The sequence below is a fragment of the Lontra canadensis genome, unplaced genomic scaffold, assembly GCF_010015895.1.
Source record: "Lontra canadensis isolate GAN:19392208 unplaced genomic scaffold, GSC_riverotter_1.0 scaffold139, whole genome shotgun sequence".
Taxonomy (NCBI): Eukaryota; Metazoa; Chordata; class Mammalia; order Carnivora; family Mustelidae; genus Lontra; species Lontra canadensis.
Genome location: NW_022631133.1, coordinates 2,916,176 through 2,934,212, shown reverse-complemented (window position 1 = coordinate 2,934,212; position 18,037 = coordinate 2,916,176). Strand labels below are relative to the sequence as shown.

At 34.8% G+C, this 18,037-nt stretch overlaps 1 protein-coding gene across 4 annotated transcripts in view; it reads right to left on the bottom strand.

Moving 5' to 3' along the window:
- Positions 1–18,037, bottom strand: part of TUSC3 (tumor suppressor candidate 3) — a 245,313-nt gene that overhangs the window by 83,375 nt on the left and 143,901 nt on the right. For all 4 annotated transcript variants that reach the window (XR_004380942.1, XM_032843413.1, XM_032843415.1 and 1 more), the window contains exon 6: positions 3,327–3,416. Coding sequence is in view for 3 of the 4 variants with exons in the window: in XM_032843413.1 (XP_032699304.1) it covers positions 3,327–3,416 (90 nt within the window). In the remaining variant the exon portion in view is untranslated. The remainder of the gene's footprint in view (positions 1–3,326; positions 3,417–18,037) is intronic.

Here is an 18,037-nt window from a genome sequence, read left to right as displayed (position 1 = left end):
CTCTGGGCCTCAGAATACCTTTTCCTAAGGGCCATGCCAATCACTACCTGAAAAATAGTAATATGAAAATGTGGAGAAAGATAAATAATTTTCTAAATAAATAATCTCTCTCTAATCTGAACTTTAAAATAAATATTCCTGTCAGAAGAACTGGTTTATGCTGAATTAACAGTGACATGTTAATCCTATTCTTCTTCTGACTAGTGAGACCATTAAAAGGAGAATTAAGATAATCTAATTTTAGAAACAAAAATCTTCTAGTATGAATCCTTATAATCATTTAATAAAACACTTCCTGAGGACCAGCTACATACAAGTTGTCAATATAAAAATAGCTTCAAAGAAACTCCCTTATGTCTAAGGATTTGACTAAAGTGGGATATATAAAATATTGAAGAATTATTGTACTAAAAAATGCATAGATACGTAAATGGACTAACTACATGTTAATAAATATGTGAAGGGAAGTAGGGGCACTTCCAATGTAATTACGTAACGCATCTCAGCAGGATGGGAAAATCAGGTGAGATATGAAGGATGGGTACAATCTGATAGATAGATATAGAGGACACTTCAGGAATGGAAGCAGGAAAAAGGCATATATTTAGGAAACAATGGCACAAATAGGCTAACACTGAGTTTCTCTGCAAAGTAGAAGAGTTAACAGGTTGAAAAGTAAAATTACAATGGTGAGGAAATGGGAAAGGTACTTGGGATTGTAAACTGGTAACTTAGGTCCATACGTATTATTATAACTTATGTTTTAGGAATATTCACCTAGTATCCTAAAATATTCAGCTATGAAGTCTACTGCCTCACATGTAGTCAGTAAACAATAGGTCACATCCATTGTCAGTTACTGTTACAGGCACAAACTTTGGGAGCTTATTACTCCAGTAAACTACATGTAAGAAGATTAGATGATTTAGAAAAGCAATAGACAATAGGGATTAATTTAAGAAAGGCATGTAGCTTTTATGTAAGGACTATTCTGAGTTGAAGGCAGTTGAGGAGAAGATAAAAGAAAGATTTCTGGCCTCCCCAATCTGCCTAAAAGCAGCATATAAAATTACAAAGGTGTCCCTCCTCCCCCTCTACCAGGAAGGAGAAAGGTAAATTCCTATAGATAACTTTAGACCTTTATCAAGAAATGTGGGGGAGTGGGGGGAAGGCACCTTGTAACTTAATTCTGCACAATAAATCTGACTTTTACTTACCTTGCTTTTCCTGGTTACCTCTGAGTATTACCGATTTTTCCCTGAGTACCTCCCATGTATAAAGGAAGTATACTTCTTAATAAATGTCTGTTTTTCTCTTATAATTCCGTATTTTGTTATAATGGTCCTAGCCAAAAACTCAGAAGAGTAGAGGAAAAACTATTTTTTCTTCCCCTATACAAGTTAACACATTTCATAAAAATGTTGGTTAATTTTCCATATACTTTAACAAATCAAATAAAAAGCAATGCTTTTCAACCTAAGGAATATTCTCTTAAAAGACAGTAATAACAAATTTATAAGATTTCCTAAATTTACACTTTGAACTAGTAGGAACATAATAGTGATCCAATCTTTGCATTACGACTTTATGTAATAGGAACAGATCAGTGACAAAAACTGGTAATAGTAAGTACCTGACAGCAGGACTTTTTATGTCTTACTGCTGTCGTGGTAAAAGGCAGACAAATACAAATAATACAAAATAAGTAGATTTGATAGCATGTTAGATGATTTAGTGCTACGAAGGAAGAATAAAATAGGAAAGGGACAGAAGAGTATGGGTATCGGGAAGGAGGAGAGGAAAGGATAACACTTTCTAGTCAGGCTGTTGGAAAGATTTCCTTGATAATTATTTCCACTTATTTTTCTTTAAAATAATTTAATTATTAAAAACACTCTATAACTCCTGTAACTAATGAAAGATTTCAAAAATATACACACATGGCAAAACCTATGTCTAAATGACTATGGCAGCTGATCATCCCAACAGTCGTACTCTGACACCGTATCATTGCCATCTTCAGGAGAAATCTGAGACCAAACTGATCCTTACCTAACTCTGGCTAGCAACTAGTCCTTAAAACCTGACTGGGCAATGAACAAAGTGAATTATTTCCCAATGTATAGAGTTCCACCAAGAAGTTCAAAGAAAGTCATAATGTAGGAAGAAGAAATAATAACTTGTTGGCTTTAATATTATAGGTATTTGAGCACTATAAATAATGAATCTCAAACTTATGTTGTAATCTATAGAGTTAAAACAGAATTTATAACATTCTGCCATATGAAAATTTCATTCAAAACTGCAATTTTAGGAGTTAAGAATTTATATACAAAAAAAGAAATTAAGAATTTAATATTCTAGGTGATTGTGGCAACATGGTTATGATTTTCAAAGACCTTGTCTTTTAGAGATACCTACTAAAGTATTTCTGTATGGAAGGTGAAGAGAACTGAGAGGAAGAAGAGATGAAACAAGTATTGTTATGAGCTAGTAATTGTTTGGTAACAGGTACATGAAGGATGTCATTACATTATTCTCTCAGAATCTGTGTTTTCAAAATGAAAAAGTTAGAGAAAGTCACATTTTTAAACAGTTAATCTTCACCAACCTAATAAATATTAAGCCCAAAGACAGTTGATCTAGTTTTATAAAGTTGGTTACAATATATCCCATTCACCAAACAAAAACAAAATACCTAAAAAAGTAAAGCAACAAAATAAATTCAGTAGCAGTTACTAATGTGAACTTTGCTAGTGATTCAACTGCACATCAATTTCCTTTTTAATGTTGTAGCAAACACTTCATAGCATTCTAATATGATGACTGCCAGGGTTCTGAATGATGTTTTAATTAATCTGTTCTTAACTGAATTTACCATTCATGGGACACCGACTACAAACTATTCCTATTGCCTCTCCTGGCATTACATAATACTGCTGTAGCAATATGTAAAGGTGAAAAACTAGGTTATGAATGTTTATTTCATGTGGTAGGTACCCTAATTTTCTTAAACACTAAAGCAGTCCTCACCCTAAAAAAACACATTATATATGCATGCATGTGTGTATATAGTAGAGGTGGTATTAGAAGAGAAAGAACAAAACTTTAGATTTACAGACAAAATCTGTTCTCACTAAATACTGCACATGATTTTTGATTCCTATATAAACAGGATGAAAGGGGTACCTGACTGGCCCAGTCAGTAGAGCACCTGACTCTTGATCTTGGGGTCCTTAATTCGGGCCCCATGTTGTGTGTGAATACTATATTAAAAATAAACAGGATTAAAGTTCAAAATATGAATGCTTAGAACAAACACTTACCACTTGTCCATTGTGTGGGTTCTTATGAGCATATGGAGGTCCACGAATATGATTCCACATCTGCCCAGAAGTCATAGCAAAGACTATACACTGAAAAACAGGGTGTAATGTTATAATATGTAAATCGAAGTATATCAGAATTCTGCATCTTTTAAAAATAATGATCACAAAACTAAATTTTAAAAAGTCATGTATCACTTCACCCATTAGAATAATTTTTACTTACTAACTATGGGACTTTGGGAATTAATCCCAAATGAAAGAGCAAGATAAAGCCATAGCCAGAGTTATAAGTAATAGGCCTGATGGAAAATTTAAAGCAATAATCATAAGGATATTCACTGGGCTTGAGAAAAGAATAGAAGACATCAAGGAGACCCATACCACAGAGAAGAACACAATGAATGAGATCAGAAACTGGCTTGATGCAATGAACAGCAGGCTAGAAGAAGCAGAGGAACACAAGTTAGTGACCCAGAAGATAAAATAATGAAGCTGAACAGAAGAGAGAAAGAATTATGGAACATGAGAATAGACTTAGGGAACTCAGTGACTCCATCAAACATAATAACATAGGAGTCCCAGAACAAGAAAAGAGAAAAGGGAGTAGAATATTTATTTCAAAAAATAATAGCAGAATACTTCACTTATCTTGGGAAGGTAACAGACATCCAGATCCAGGAGGCACAGAGAACTTCTAATCAAAATCAACAAATGCAAGCCAACACCAAGACATATACTGATAAAGAACAAATCTTAAAAGCAGCAAGGTAAAAGAAGTCCTTAACTCATAAGATCCATAAGGCTAGCTGGAGATTTCTCAGCAGAAATTTAACAGGCCAGAAGAGAGTGGCATGATATATTCAACATGCTGGATGGGAAAAATCCACAGCCAAGAATATTCTATGCAGCAAGGCTATCATTCAGAATAGAAGGAGAGATAAGGAATGTCCCAAACAAAAACTAAAGGAGTTCACTGACCATTGAATCAGCCCTGCAAGTAATACTAAAGAGGACTCTTTGACTGGAAAGACCCAAAGTGACAAAGACAAGGAAGGATCAGAGAAATCTCCAGAAATGACAATAAATAAATAAGATCTTACTTTGAATGTAAATGGACTAAACGTTCAAATAAAAAAACATAGGGTGGGCGCCTGAGTGGCTCAGTGGGTTAAAGCCTCTACCTTCAGGTCAGGTCATGATCCCAGGGTCCTGGGATCGAGCCCCATGTTGGGTTCTCTGCTCAGCAGGGAGCCTGCTTCCTCCTCTCTCTCTGCCTGCCTCTCCACCTACTTGTAATCTCTGTCAAATAAATAAATACAATCTTAAAAAAAAAAACAAAAAACAAACGGTGTCCGAATGGATTAAAAATTCAAGACCCATCTATATGCTGCTTCTAAGAGACCAATTTTAGACCTAAAGATACCTGCAGAGTGAAAGTGAGGGGATGGAGAAAAATTTACCATACAAAGGGAACTTGAAAGAAAGTTGGAGTAGCAACTTACCTCAGAAAAACTACACTTTACAGCGATGACTATAACAAGAAGACTAAGAAGGGCACTATATCATAATAAAGGGGACAATCCAACAAGAAGATACAGTAATTGTAAATATTTATGCCCCCAACCTCAGAGCACCCAAATATATAAAACAATAACAAAAAAGAATTGATAATAATAGAGTAATAGGGGAATTTAACATTCCACTTACATCAAGTGACAGATCATCTAAGCAGAAAATACATAAGGAAACAATGGCTTCAAATGACACACTGCACCAGATGGACTTAACAGATATATTCAGAACATTCTATCCCAAAACATTCTTCTCAAGTACATATGGGACATTCTCCAGAGTAGACCACATAACAGGTCACAAATCAGGCCTCAACAAATACAAAATGACTGAGATCATACCATGTACCCTTTCTGACCAAATGATATGAAACTAGAAGTCAACCACAAGAAAAAATTTGGAAAGACCACAAATACATAGAGGTTAAACCACAGGCTACTAGACAATGAATGGGTCAACCAGGAGATCAAAGAAGAAATTTTTAAAAAATACATGGAAAAAATGAAAAAACAGTCCAAAATCTTTGGGACACAACAGAAGCAGTCCTAAGCAAAAGTGTATAGCAACAAAGGCCTACCTCAAGAAGCAAGAAAAGTCTCAAGCAACTTAACATTACACCCTTTAGGGCTAGGAAAAGAACAACAAAAGAAGATAGAGAAACTAAAAAAACCCAACCCAATAAACAGACCAGTGGAACCAGGAGCTGGTTCTCTGGAAAAAAATCAATAAAATTGATAAACCTTCAGCCAGACTTTGCAAAAAGAGAAAGGGCCCAAAATAAATAAAATCACAAATGAGAGAGGAGAAATAACAACCACTGCCACAGAAATACATACAAGAGAATATTATCAGCAATTATATGCCAACAAATTCGATTATCTGGAAAAAATGGAGGCACTCCGAGAAACATTTAAACTACCAAAACTGAAACAGGAAGAAATAGAAAACTTGAACAGACTAATAACCTGCAAAGACACTGAATTAGGAATCCAAAAACTCTGGAACAAACAAAAAGGCCAGGACCAGATGGCTGCAGAGGTGAATTCTACCAATGTTTCAAGGAGAGTTAATACCCATTGTTCTCAAACTGTATCAAAAAAATAGAAAACTTCCAAAGTCATGCTATGCGGCCAGCATTACCCTAATACCAAAACCAGATAAAGACTATAATAAAAAAAAAGAGGGGTGCCTGGGTGGCTCAGTTGATTACGCAAGTGACTCTTGATTTCAGCTCAGGGCATGATCTCTAAAGAAGTTGGCTTCAGATTCTCTCTTTTGCTTTCCCTCTCTTTCTCCTCCCTCTGCCCCTCCCCATTTACACACACTCTCTCAAATTAAAAAATAATAAATAAAAAAATCTTTTTTAAAAGGGGGAGAGGTGAGGACTAGAGGAAGAAGAGAGAGAGAATCTGAAGCAGTCTCTATCTCACATCCCCGAGATCATGACCTGAGCTGAAATCAAGAGTCAAATACCCAACTGACTGAGACATGTAGATGTCCCCTATTATATACTTATTCTTAAAATTAGCTAAAGAAAATACCTTAGCACTATTGTACTGTATTTATCAAAAATAATCTGCATATAAATGGACCCACACAGTTCAAACCTGATTTGTTCAAAGGTCAACTATATTCACTTTAAAGACTAAAAATATCCTGTTTTATATAATCCTCTCTACAGTCCATGTCCTTACAATGTTATATTACAAATAATTTAATGACTTCTTCACTTTAAGTATAATTACCAGAGTAACAAGAGTCAACCACATCAGAAAATTCATACACTATTCATTTCTACTAATCATAAGTGACTTTATTTGTAGTAAATTTATAGTATAACCATTATTTCCTATCACTCAGTCTATACACTGCATCTGAAAGAAAAAAAGGTAGGAAGTATCCTTCTTGAGACTAAATATTTTATTTCATGGAAAGGAGTTACACACTGAACATAACTGTCTCAACAAGTATTACTTATAACCACTGAGTTGGATTAAGGTTAGCAGTGAGTGGCATGGAGTACAGAAGCTAGACAGTCATTCCAAGTATTGGATCTTCATAGTGAGGTTTATTTAATTACGACTTTATAACAAGCAAAAGACTAGGGCAACCACACAACATTAAAAAAGAAAGAAAAAGGAGATCCATTCATGTATGAGTAGTTTTAAGATGTTCTTTGAATTACTGAGGCTACTGTCTGTCCTCATTACACAAAATTAGGAACTGCATTAAGAAAATGGTACCCTAAAAATATATGAAATCTTTTCATTATATTCTTGCCATAGTCCTAACACAAAAATATACATGAGGCTATATACAGAAACTACCAATTTGCAAACAGACATACCCATCTTCAAATGACTCAAAGTTAAAAACAGCAGTTGCTTCACTGAAAAAAAAACATTAGCAGCACTTACCTGCTTCTCACTTATAAAGAGAACAAAGTAAAAAAAAAACCCACAGAGATAGTACGTGCATAATATTAGAAGTTACATAATTTCAAATAAATTTGGAAAGGTAATCATTCTGATGTGAGAGCCGCCTTGCAGTTTTGCAGGGTCATAAGAAATACATTTCAACTGATACGACACAATATACAGACACCAAAGAACCCTTCAGGAATGTGAAACTCATGTAATAGTTTGTATTAATTTCAAGCTTAAATTTGTCACAAAACTTAATTAAACTGATCTAATTTCTTTGAGACAGAAGACACATTAAGGTATGTGAATCATCTTACAATATAGATCATCAGTGTTAAAAGGCAGAAAACTGCTTCTGTCCTACTAAGATTTACTGTGATAATAAAGTTTGGGTTATTAGATTTTTTTAAATGATGTTTATATTTCACATTTTTAATTGCAACTTCTTAGGATATTTTTCTTTGCATGTGAAATGAATATAACTATCACACTTATATTTCCGCTTTGAAATGACAGCCATCTATGAAGAGCTTTAGGCTGCCATGAAGATCTGTGCTAAGAGCTACAAAACATAACATTTTAACTCATTTTGATATTCCAAGTCAACATTTATTTCTGAAAACTATAAACTATAGATTTATATTATACTCCTTAAAATTATATAGCAGTGTAGTTCAATATTTTACCCAACCATTCTATTTTAAACTCTTCATAAAACAGGTAATGTGTAAACTTATTGTTTATCATCCTTCTTCTTTCAGGGATGGAGGAAGGGAAAATGGAGTAAAACCAGAATCAATGCTTATTCAGCTCTATAAACAATTACCATCACTTATAAACAGGAGTTAATAGCATTTTTTTTTTTCAAGACCAGGAGGAACCTATAAATACTCCTTTACCTATTTTTTTTTTTTAACTCAGAATCAGGAAGCTCTAATATACTTTTTAAATATTTGCATATCTTCCTCCATATAAGGAAATTGCAAACTTTGTCTCTACTCTGTACCCTAAAGCACTATGAACAGCTTCCTAACTCCAGGAAACACCACATTCTCAGCCTGTGAGTCACATACCATAATATGAATAATGAAAAAAAAAAAAAAAACCCTAGCAATAGAATAGTCTATAGAACTAAGAATTGTAACACTCAGTAATCCCCTGGGAGATACTTCTGCAAAGGTTCAATATACAAATGCTAACTGTACAGGCTTGTTCTTTACCAAGAAATGGGTATGTAGACAGAGCTTCTTTAACAAACTTTTTCTCGTTATTCTCATTTGCATACAATTTTTGGTATTATAGAAGTGGTCTGGTCTAATTCATTATTTTTATTTTAGAAGCTTTCCTTTTCTGTGCAATCCAGTCTTTCATCAGAGAAGAATTACTAACAAACATTATTTTTCCCAAAGGAAAAGGGGATATTGGTTATTTCACACAAATGTTTGAAAATCTGAATCAATGGGTTAGCATTTTGGGTAGCCTCTTAACTTTGTAAGGATATCTTAAGAATTGGGTAAGATTAGAAATGAACAAATCCATTTTTTTTTCCCACTTCAGTCTAGCTGTTTTTACAATAAATAGTCATGTTTGGTGAGGGTCGTGGTGGCTATCAGGCAGAATGAAGATTCAAATTAGTTTCCATAAGCTATCTATAGCTAAGGAAAATATCACGGTTTGTATATTTCTATATTAATGAAAAACAGAGAGAAAAGTTTCAAGAGGAGGAGCTTTTTAAATTCAACATTTTGTCATCAGACCAGAGTTTTAAAATATATTGTTTGAAAACATGTCTGTACTCTGCAGCCTGTTACTAACTTCTAAAAGTCTGCCATTGGGGAGTGTGCACACTTGCCAAGATTTCCTTCTCAAGTATGTGTTTCTGAATGTTAGAATATTTTCTGCTATGCCAAAGTAATTAGCTTCCAAGGATTCAAAGCAGAAATACAAAATCTGCATGATGTAGCAGAGGATGGAAGAAAATTGATCTGTTCAAGTATTTAACATTTATGCACCATATAAAACTTTAGGCATTTATTTGTAGTTATACATCCATTGGTTTAAACATCCAACATATGAGATACATGTCCCAATTTAGAGAAGCCCAGAATCATTAAAAGAATTTAGAACTAGAAGTAAGACACATGGGATCAACTCCTAGCCAATCATTTTCTAGCTGTGTAAGCTACAAGTTAAGTTTGCTGAATCTTAGTTTCCTTGTTTATAAAAGGAAGAGAATACAAATTCCTTTCCATTATTATTTTAAATAAGTACATAAAACATAACCCAAAGAAGGAAAAGACTCAATAAATAGTAGTGATGATTACTATTAGCTTACAACAACAATTCTGGGGAGGAAAATAATGAAGGCATGCTATTGTCAACTGAGTCTAACTCAGAGAGATTACATTATCAGTGTTTTGGTAGACTAAAACAGTGACAAGATTTGGCAAAACACTAAATACTAAATAACTTTTAACTTTACAAAAACACTGAAACAAATACTATATTTTCATTAAAAAACCTGGGTAGCTTTACTGAATGAAGCAACTTGAAAACCAGCCTGAGCAAAACCCAAAACACTTTTGAACTAAGATAACTAAGATAACTCTAGTATCCAATTATATTAGAGTATAATTAATCCATTATAACTCAATTATCAAAAGTAGGCAAATATTAAACTTAATGAAAAAGCCCAAACTTCAAATTTGTATTTTCTCTACTAGAGAGATATTTTCTCCATATATGAGAAAGTCATAGTTCTTTTTGAATTTCCAGACTCTAGGTATTATTGAAGATAGATGCTATGCTATAATGTGACATGCCTGGTTGTCTTAGCCTGTCCTATCACATCCAACTCAATCATAAAGACTACTAATTCTCTGTAGAAAATAAAACCAGAAGGATAAAGGACTACCACATGAAGATGAAGGCACAAACCAACAATTAGCTATAAATATATACACACATGTAGTCTGAATTTTGAAATTCTAGTCATATACGTTTTTTATCATTTGCAAATATCTTGCCCCATTCCATGGGTTGCCTCTTCATTTTGCTGTACAGAAGTTTTTTATATTGACGAAGTCCCAAAGTTCTTTTTCACTTTTGTTTCCCTTGCCTTTGGAGATGTGTCTTGAAAGATAAAGGGCTGGTATCCAAAGTCTATAAAGAACTTCTTAAACTCAATACCCAAAAAACCAAAATAATCAAGTCAAAAAATGGGAAGAAGACATGAACAGACACTTCTCCAAAGAAGACATACGAATGGCTAATAGACACATGAAAAATTGTTCATCATCATTAGCCATCATCAGGGAAATTCAAATCAAAACCACACTGAGATACCACCTTACACCAGACAGAATGGCAAAAACTGACAAGGCAAGACAAATGTTGGAGAGGATGCAGAGAAAGGGGAACCCTCTTACACTGTTGGTGAAAATGCAAATTGGTACAGCCACTTTGGAAAACAGTGTGGGGGGGGGTCCTCAAAAGTTAAGAATATAGCTACCCTATGAGGGAGCAATTACACTGCTGGGTATTTACCCCAAAGATACCGATGTAGTGAAAAGAAGGACCACATGCACCCCAATGTTGACAGCAGCAATGTCCACAATAGCCAAACTGTGAAAGGAGCCAAGATGCCCTTCAACAGATGAATGGATAAAGAAGATGTGGTCCAAAGTTTCAACGGAATATTACTCAGCCACCAGAAAGGATGAATACCCAGCATTTGTATCAACATGGATGGAACTGGAGGAAATTATGCTAAGTGAAGTAAGTCAAACAGAGAAAGCAATTATCATACTATTTCACTTATTTGTGGAACCTAAGGAATAGCATGGAGGACACTGAGAGAAGGGGAAAATGAAGCGGTGGGGTGGAGTGGGATCAGGAAGATGAACCATGAGAGACTGTGGACTCCTGGAATCAAACTGAGGGCTATTTTTTTTTTTTGGAGGGGAGGTTAGCCTGGTGATGGGTATTAAGGAGGGCACATATTGCAATGAGGGTATTATACACAAACAATGAATCATGGAACACTACATCAAAAACTAATGATGTAGTGTATGGTGACTAACATTACTTAATTAAAAAAATTTAAAAAAACCTTTTGTAATCTAAAAAATATATTTAAGTATATTTTTTCTTCCTATTAAAGATTTTATGTTCAATTACATATTTAAATTGCTTACTGTATAAAAATAGTTGTGATTATTGGATAGTGACTTTGAATTCAGAAAACCTGTTCAACTCTAGCAATAATTTTTATTTTTGATTCTCCATAAATGGTGATAAATTTTTCATGTGGACAATCCTAAGTAAATATGACATGTCTACTCATTTACATTTATTTATTCCCTGCATTTCTTTTTCTTTTCTTATGCTTTGACTAATACCACTAACAATAAGTAGTATATAATTATAGGCTTTATTTTAAATTATCAGTATTAAATAAGATATTTGCTAGACATTTTAAGATATCCTTTACCTAATTAAGAAAGTTCACTTATATTTATAGTTTGCTAACTTTTTAGAATCATAAATGGCAAATATTAAGTAATCTCTATGGTATTAGTGACACTACTTCTACTTTAAGCCATTACTGTGATAGTTTTCAATTAATTTATACTTCCTCTACAGCTTAATCAACCATTCCTACAACCTGACTTCTGCTATTTTATATACAGCTAAATTTGGTTGGTAGTACTGTTAAAGAAAAACCTTCAAGTCCATGTTCATAAGCAAGATTTATCATATGCCACATTACTACTTCCTATTTTCTAGCCACCTCTAAATTCTCATACTTAGTTTTACGGTCTTTCCTCCAAGTACTTCATTATCCATACTAGAGTAATTTATTTATTTATTTATTTATTTTTTTTTTGCAATTTCACCTAACTTTCTGGCAAGTTTTCTGTATCTGTAGGAAAAGTTGCTCTCATTTGTAAATTATTTCCTTGTGACAGTTATGCTCAGATATTCTGTTAAATGCTGTGTCGATATTGCTGATGTTTGAATAGGACCCATTCTTCCTGAACTGGTGAACTGGCTACAAGCAAAAGACCACATAGCTTAGGGGTTCAATTTGTTGTTGCTGTTAATGAAAACTATCTATTTCCTTAAAATACGGTACCTCTGTGTAGCCATGCCTCCTTCGTCTCTCAGAACTTTACCTATTTCAGGCAGACTTCTTCCACTAATTTCAGGCAGACTTCTTCCACTAATTCTTCATGCCCCTTGATTTCTTCATGAGCCACTGCCACTGAGAAACACCATCAGTACTTCACAGGTAAACCACTCGTTTTCCTGGGTCGATCTTTGCCTGTACTTTGAATTCTGCCATCTCTGGTTCCTTAGCACTCATTGCCTGAGCTGTTTTTACCACCTGCCCACGTAATCCTTCTCTATTGAAGTAAAGTCCCAACCACAAGTATTCCTTCTCCGGACAGGGTCCTCATTGTCTGGGAAGAAATGTTTCTTGCCAATTTTTGATACCTGCCACTATAACACTGCACCCCTTAGCACTTTCTGCTGCTCTCATTAACAAAGGGTCTTTATGACAGAGGGCATCTTACAGTGGCTGTGCTGCTTTCAGTAGTTGTTGAATATTTGCTAAAAATGACTTAGAAACTACTGGACTTTTTCACTTTTCAAGGATGATTTTCAAATGTTTAAACTTAACTAATGGTTACTTATATACTATGAATTTAAATTTTTTCCTGACATAATTTCAGGTGATATTTTCTAAGAAACTTGCTTTTTATATGTAGTAAAATTGACAGTACTGACTTTCTAAGAACCATGGTTTATAAGAGCATTCTACCACTTCCTCTCTATAAAACACTGGTTTTTGACAGTCGCCTATGGACAAGAATGCCTTTGTGGAGGTTGAGTCCAACAGAGATATGCCAGAGCACCAATGGAACAACAATAATAATGAAATAATAGACGCAGTGGAGAGGGTTTAAAAAGAAGAGTTTCAATGTCCTCCGAGGGGCACAGCTCAGTGCCCAGAGAGAACTTCTCCCATGATCTCTCCCACAGGGGAAACTGAGTGTGTGTTAGTGAGCACCTGGCCTCCCGAGCTGTGTGGGAGATGGACAGAGACACAACTTTTACTCCATCCAGAATACTGAGTCATACAATGCACAACTAGGAGGCAATGAACTGGTGGAGAATAGCAGCCAGGCCTCAGAATGGAACACATCAAAAAAATGCAGATCCTAAGAACCACCTGATGCAATCCGTCAGGAAGCCTGCCACCGAGCTGCTGAACAGACTTCAACAGTGGCTCCCCCTGAGCTGGCCCACAGGCCCTCAATACTCCATGGGCATCACCTACACACCCTTCTATCCTCTGTCGCCTGTACACACTCTGAAAGCAATCAAAGTCTTTCAGACAACAACTGGCCAAATGCAGAAAGCCACCCCGCTTCTGCAGAATGAGGAGAAAGGACACAAACCAGAGCATTCAGCACCCAGCCTACTTTTACAGGATCAACAGAAGGTATAAAAAGCTGAGTCCCCTCTCAGAGGGAACAAGAAGTAAATGGTAGTTTTAGTAAGCTACTGAAGTTAAATTACCAGTGAAAAACATACTATTCTATCATAAGATGTTTTATGTAAGCCTCATGGTAATCTCAAAGCAGAAGTACACAAAACACACAAAAGAAAAAGAGAAGGGAGTCAAACGTACCACTGTAAAAATTCATCAGTTTATAAAGCAGCCAGAAACAGTGGCCAGTATCCTCTTACATAGTGACTGATTCTTCCCCGCACCCCCTCCCGTGGGTGGGGGAACTATGGAATTTATTTTATTTTTTGGAGTCTGTGTTTTGTTTCTTAGACATCACAATTCCTAGATTACAGGGACGTGTTCCACCTGCCCGACTCGTAGTCCCATGGGCCTGTTTGGATTGATTTCCAGATTCAAAGTGCACTGAGAAGCCTTCACGGTTTTAATACTTCCTAGATGCTCAACTGAGGCAGAGTGACAAAATGACTCCCCTACCCCCGCCTGCCAAAAAATAAAATCCTAGGCCCTCTGGCAGCAGAAAACAATTAAGATGGCATTAATAAGTCCTTATCTGTCAACAATGACTTTAAATGAAAATGTTTTAAATTATTCATTCAAAAGATATAGAGTGGATAAATGGATAAAAAAAGAAGACCCAATTATACGGTGCCCCCTAGACATTCCTTTCAGCTTCAAGGAGAAAAATACTCTCAAAGAGAGGATATGGATTCCATGGAAATGGAAGCCAATAGAATAGGGTAGCTATACATGCATCAGAAAATAATAGAATTGAAGTGAAAAATGGTCACAAGAGATAAATAGGGTCATTATATAATGAAAAATGAGTCAATTCATCCAAAAAATATAATAGCTGTAAGTATATATGACCGTATCACAGCACCTAAATATATTAAACCAACAGTAACATATTTGAAGGTAGAAAAAAAAAACAGCAGTACAGTAGTCAGGGATTCTAATACCGCAGTTTCAACAGGAGATAACTCATCCAATCAATAAGAAAACAATGGGCTTGGATTATACTTTAGTCCAATAGACCTAACAGACAAAATTAACACTCCATTCAACAGCAGCAGAATAAATACACTTAAGTGTACAATGAACATTCTATGGGACAGACCATATGTTAGGTCACAAAACAAGTTCTTAGCTAACTTATGATGGAAATTGTACCAAGTAGTTCTTCAAATACAATGGTACAAAACTAGAAGCTCACAAATATGCTATAGAACACACTCCCAAACAACTAATAGATAAAATATTGTGAAACAAAAGGAAATGGAAACAATATACTAAAACTTACCAGATGGTACAAAAATAGTTCTAACAGGGAACTTTTCAGTAATAAATGCCTATATTAAGAAAAAAGACTATCTGAAATAACCTAATTTTCTATCTCAGGGAAGTAGGAAATAAAGAACAAACTTAGCCAAAAATGAGCAAAAATAAGGAAATAGATTAGAGCAGAAATAAAAACTAGAAAACCCACAGAAATGATGAAACTGGTTTTTTAAAATGATAAAACTGACTACCATTATCCAAATGAAGAAAAAACTGAAATGAATAAAATCAGAAGCAAAGAAGACATTTCAACTCATACCACAAGAATACAAAGGATTAGAAGAGACTACTATGAACAAACATACCCTGAGAAATTTATGACCTAAAAGAAATAGAAAAGTTCCCAGAAACACGATCCTATTAAGAATGAATAATGAAGAAGCAGAAAATTGGAGACCAGTAGCAAGTAAGAAGATTGAATCAGGATTTAAAAACTTCCCAACAAAGAAAAGCCCAGGATCAGACAGTTTCCCTAGTGAAGTCTACCAAAAATTTCAAGAGTAACAATCCTCAAATTTTCCCAAACTCACTTTATTTTTTTTCACTTTATTTCTTTTCAGTGTTCCAGAATTCATTGTTCCAAATTCACTTTATGATGCTACCATTACCTTGATACCAAAGCCTGATAAAGACACTAGAAGAAAACTATAAATAAATATCCTTGATGAATACAAATGCAAAGATTCTCAACAAAATTCAACAGTATATTCAAAAGATTATACACCACGATTAAGAGGGATTTATTCTTGTATGCAAGGAGGGTTCAATAAGGATAAGACAGGTGATATACTACATTAATAGGAAGAAAGATGAAAATCAGCCATAATCATCTCTATAGATACAGAAAAAATATTTCATAAAACTCAACATCCTTCATGAGAAAAACTCTCAATAAATTAGATACAGAAGAAATGTAGCTCAACATAATAAAATCCCTATTTGTTGAGCCCACAGCTAACATCATACTCAATAATGATAGGCTGGAAGGTCTCTAACATCAGGAACAAGACAAGGGTGCCCACTATCATCATTCCTGTTCAGGATCATAGTGGAAGGCCTGAACCAGTGGAAGCCCAGACCAATTGGCCAAGAAAAAGAAATAATAGGCATCCAAATTAGAAAGAGGAAATTAAAATTGTTTGTAGATGATATGATCTTATATACAGAAATTCCTAGACTCCACCAAAAACCTATTAGAATTAATAACCAATTGCAGTAAAGTTTCAGGATACAAAAGCAATATATAGAAATCAGTTATGTTGCTATAGATGAACAACAAATCATCTGAAAAGAAACTTTTTTTTTAAAAGTCCCATTTACGTGGCTGGGTTATGGACATTGGGAAGGGTATGTGCTATGGTGAGTGCTGTCAAGGGTGTAAGCCTGATGATTCACAGACCTGTACTCCTAGGGCAATAATACATTATACGTTAATAAAAAATTTTTTAAAAAGGAAAAAAAGTCCCATTTACAATAGCATAAAAAACAGTAAAATTCATAGGAATAAATTTAACCAGGGACGTGAAAGATAATCATGAAAGAAAGGAAACAAATGGAAAAATACCTCTGTTCACAGAGCAGAAGAATTAATATTGTTAATAGGTCCACACTACCTAAAATCAATGCCATCACTATCAAAATTCCAATGACATTTTCACATAGAAAAAAAATCCTAGAATTTGTATAGAACCATAAAAAGATGCCAAATATCCAACACAATACTGAGAAAGAAGAACAAACCTGGAAGCACAAAATTCCCTGAATTCAAAGTATATTACAAAGTAATCAAAACAATGGTACTGTCAGAAATAGACCAATGCAATAGAATTGCAAGCCCAGAAATAAACTCACACAAGTACTGTCAACAAGTATTGGACACTACATCTGTATCTTTGGTATTTACCAGTACCCCAAAGATACAGATGTAGTGAAACAAAGGGGCACGTGCACCCCAGTGTTCACAGAGGCAATGTCCACAATAGCCAAACTATGGAAGGAGCCCAAGATGCCCTTCAAGAGATGAATGGATACAATGGAATGTATTGTACAATGGAATACTACTCAACCATTAGGAAGGACAAATACCCACCATTTGCATCGACATGGATGGAACTGGAAGGGATTACGCTAAGTGAAATAGGTCAAGAAATAAGTCAAGCAGAGAAACAAAATTATCATATGGTTTCACTTATTTGTGGAACATAAGGAAGAGCATGGAGGACCACAGGGGAAGGGAGGGAAAACTGAACGGTAAAAAATCAGAGAGGGAGACAAACCATGAGAGACTCTGCACTCCAGGAAAAAAACTGAGAGTTACAGAAGGGAGGGAGTAAGGGCATGGGGTAACTGGGTGTTGGGTATTAAGAAGGGCTTGTGTGGCAATGATCACTGGGCGTTATATGCAACTAATGAATGCTTGAGCACTACATCAAACACTAACGATGTTATTACTACATGCTGGCTAACTGAACAAAATAATAAATAAATAAATACATACATACATACATACATTCCAAAATGGCAGAACAGCAAGTATTTGACAAGGGAATAAAGAATATTCTATGAGGAAAGCATAGTCTTTTTGATAAAAAGTGCTGAGAAAAGTAGATCTTCAGATGCAAGAGAATGAAAATGAACAGGTATCTTATGCCAATCACAAAAGTTAATTCAAAATGGATTAAAGGCTTAAACATATGAAAAAAGCTCATTGACACTGGTCTTGACAATATTTTGAATATGACACCAAAAGCAAAAGTAAACAAATGGGACTATATCACACTATAAAGCTTTTGCAAAGCAATGGTAACCATCAACAAAATGAAAAGGTAACTTAA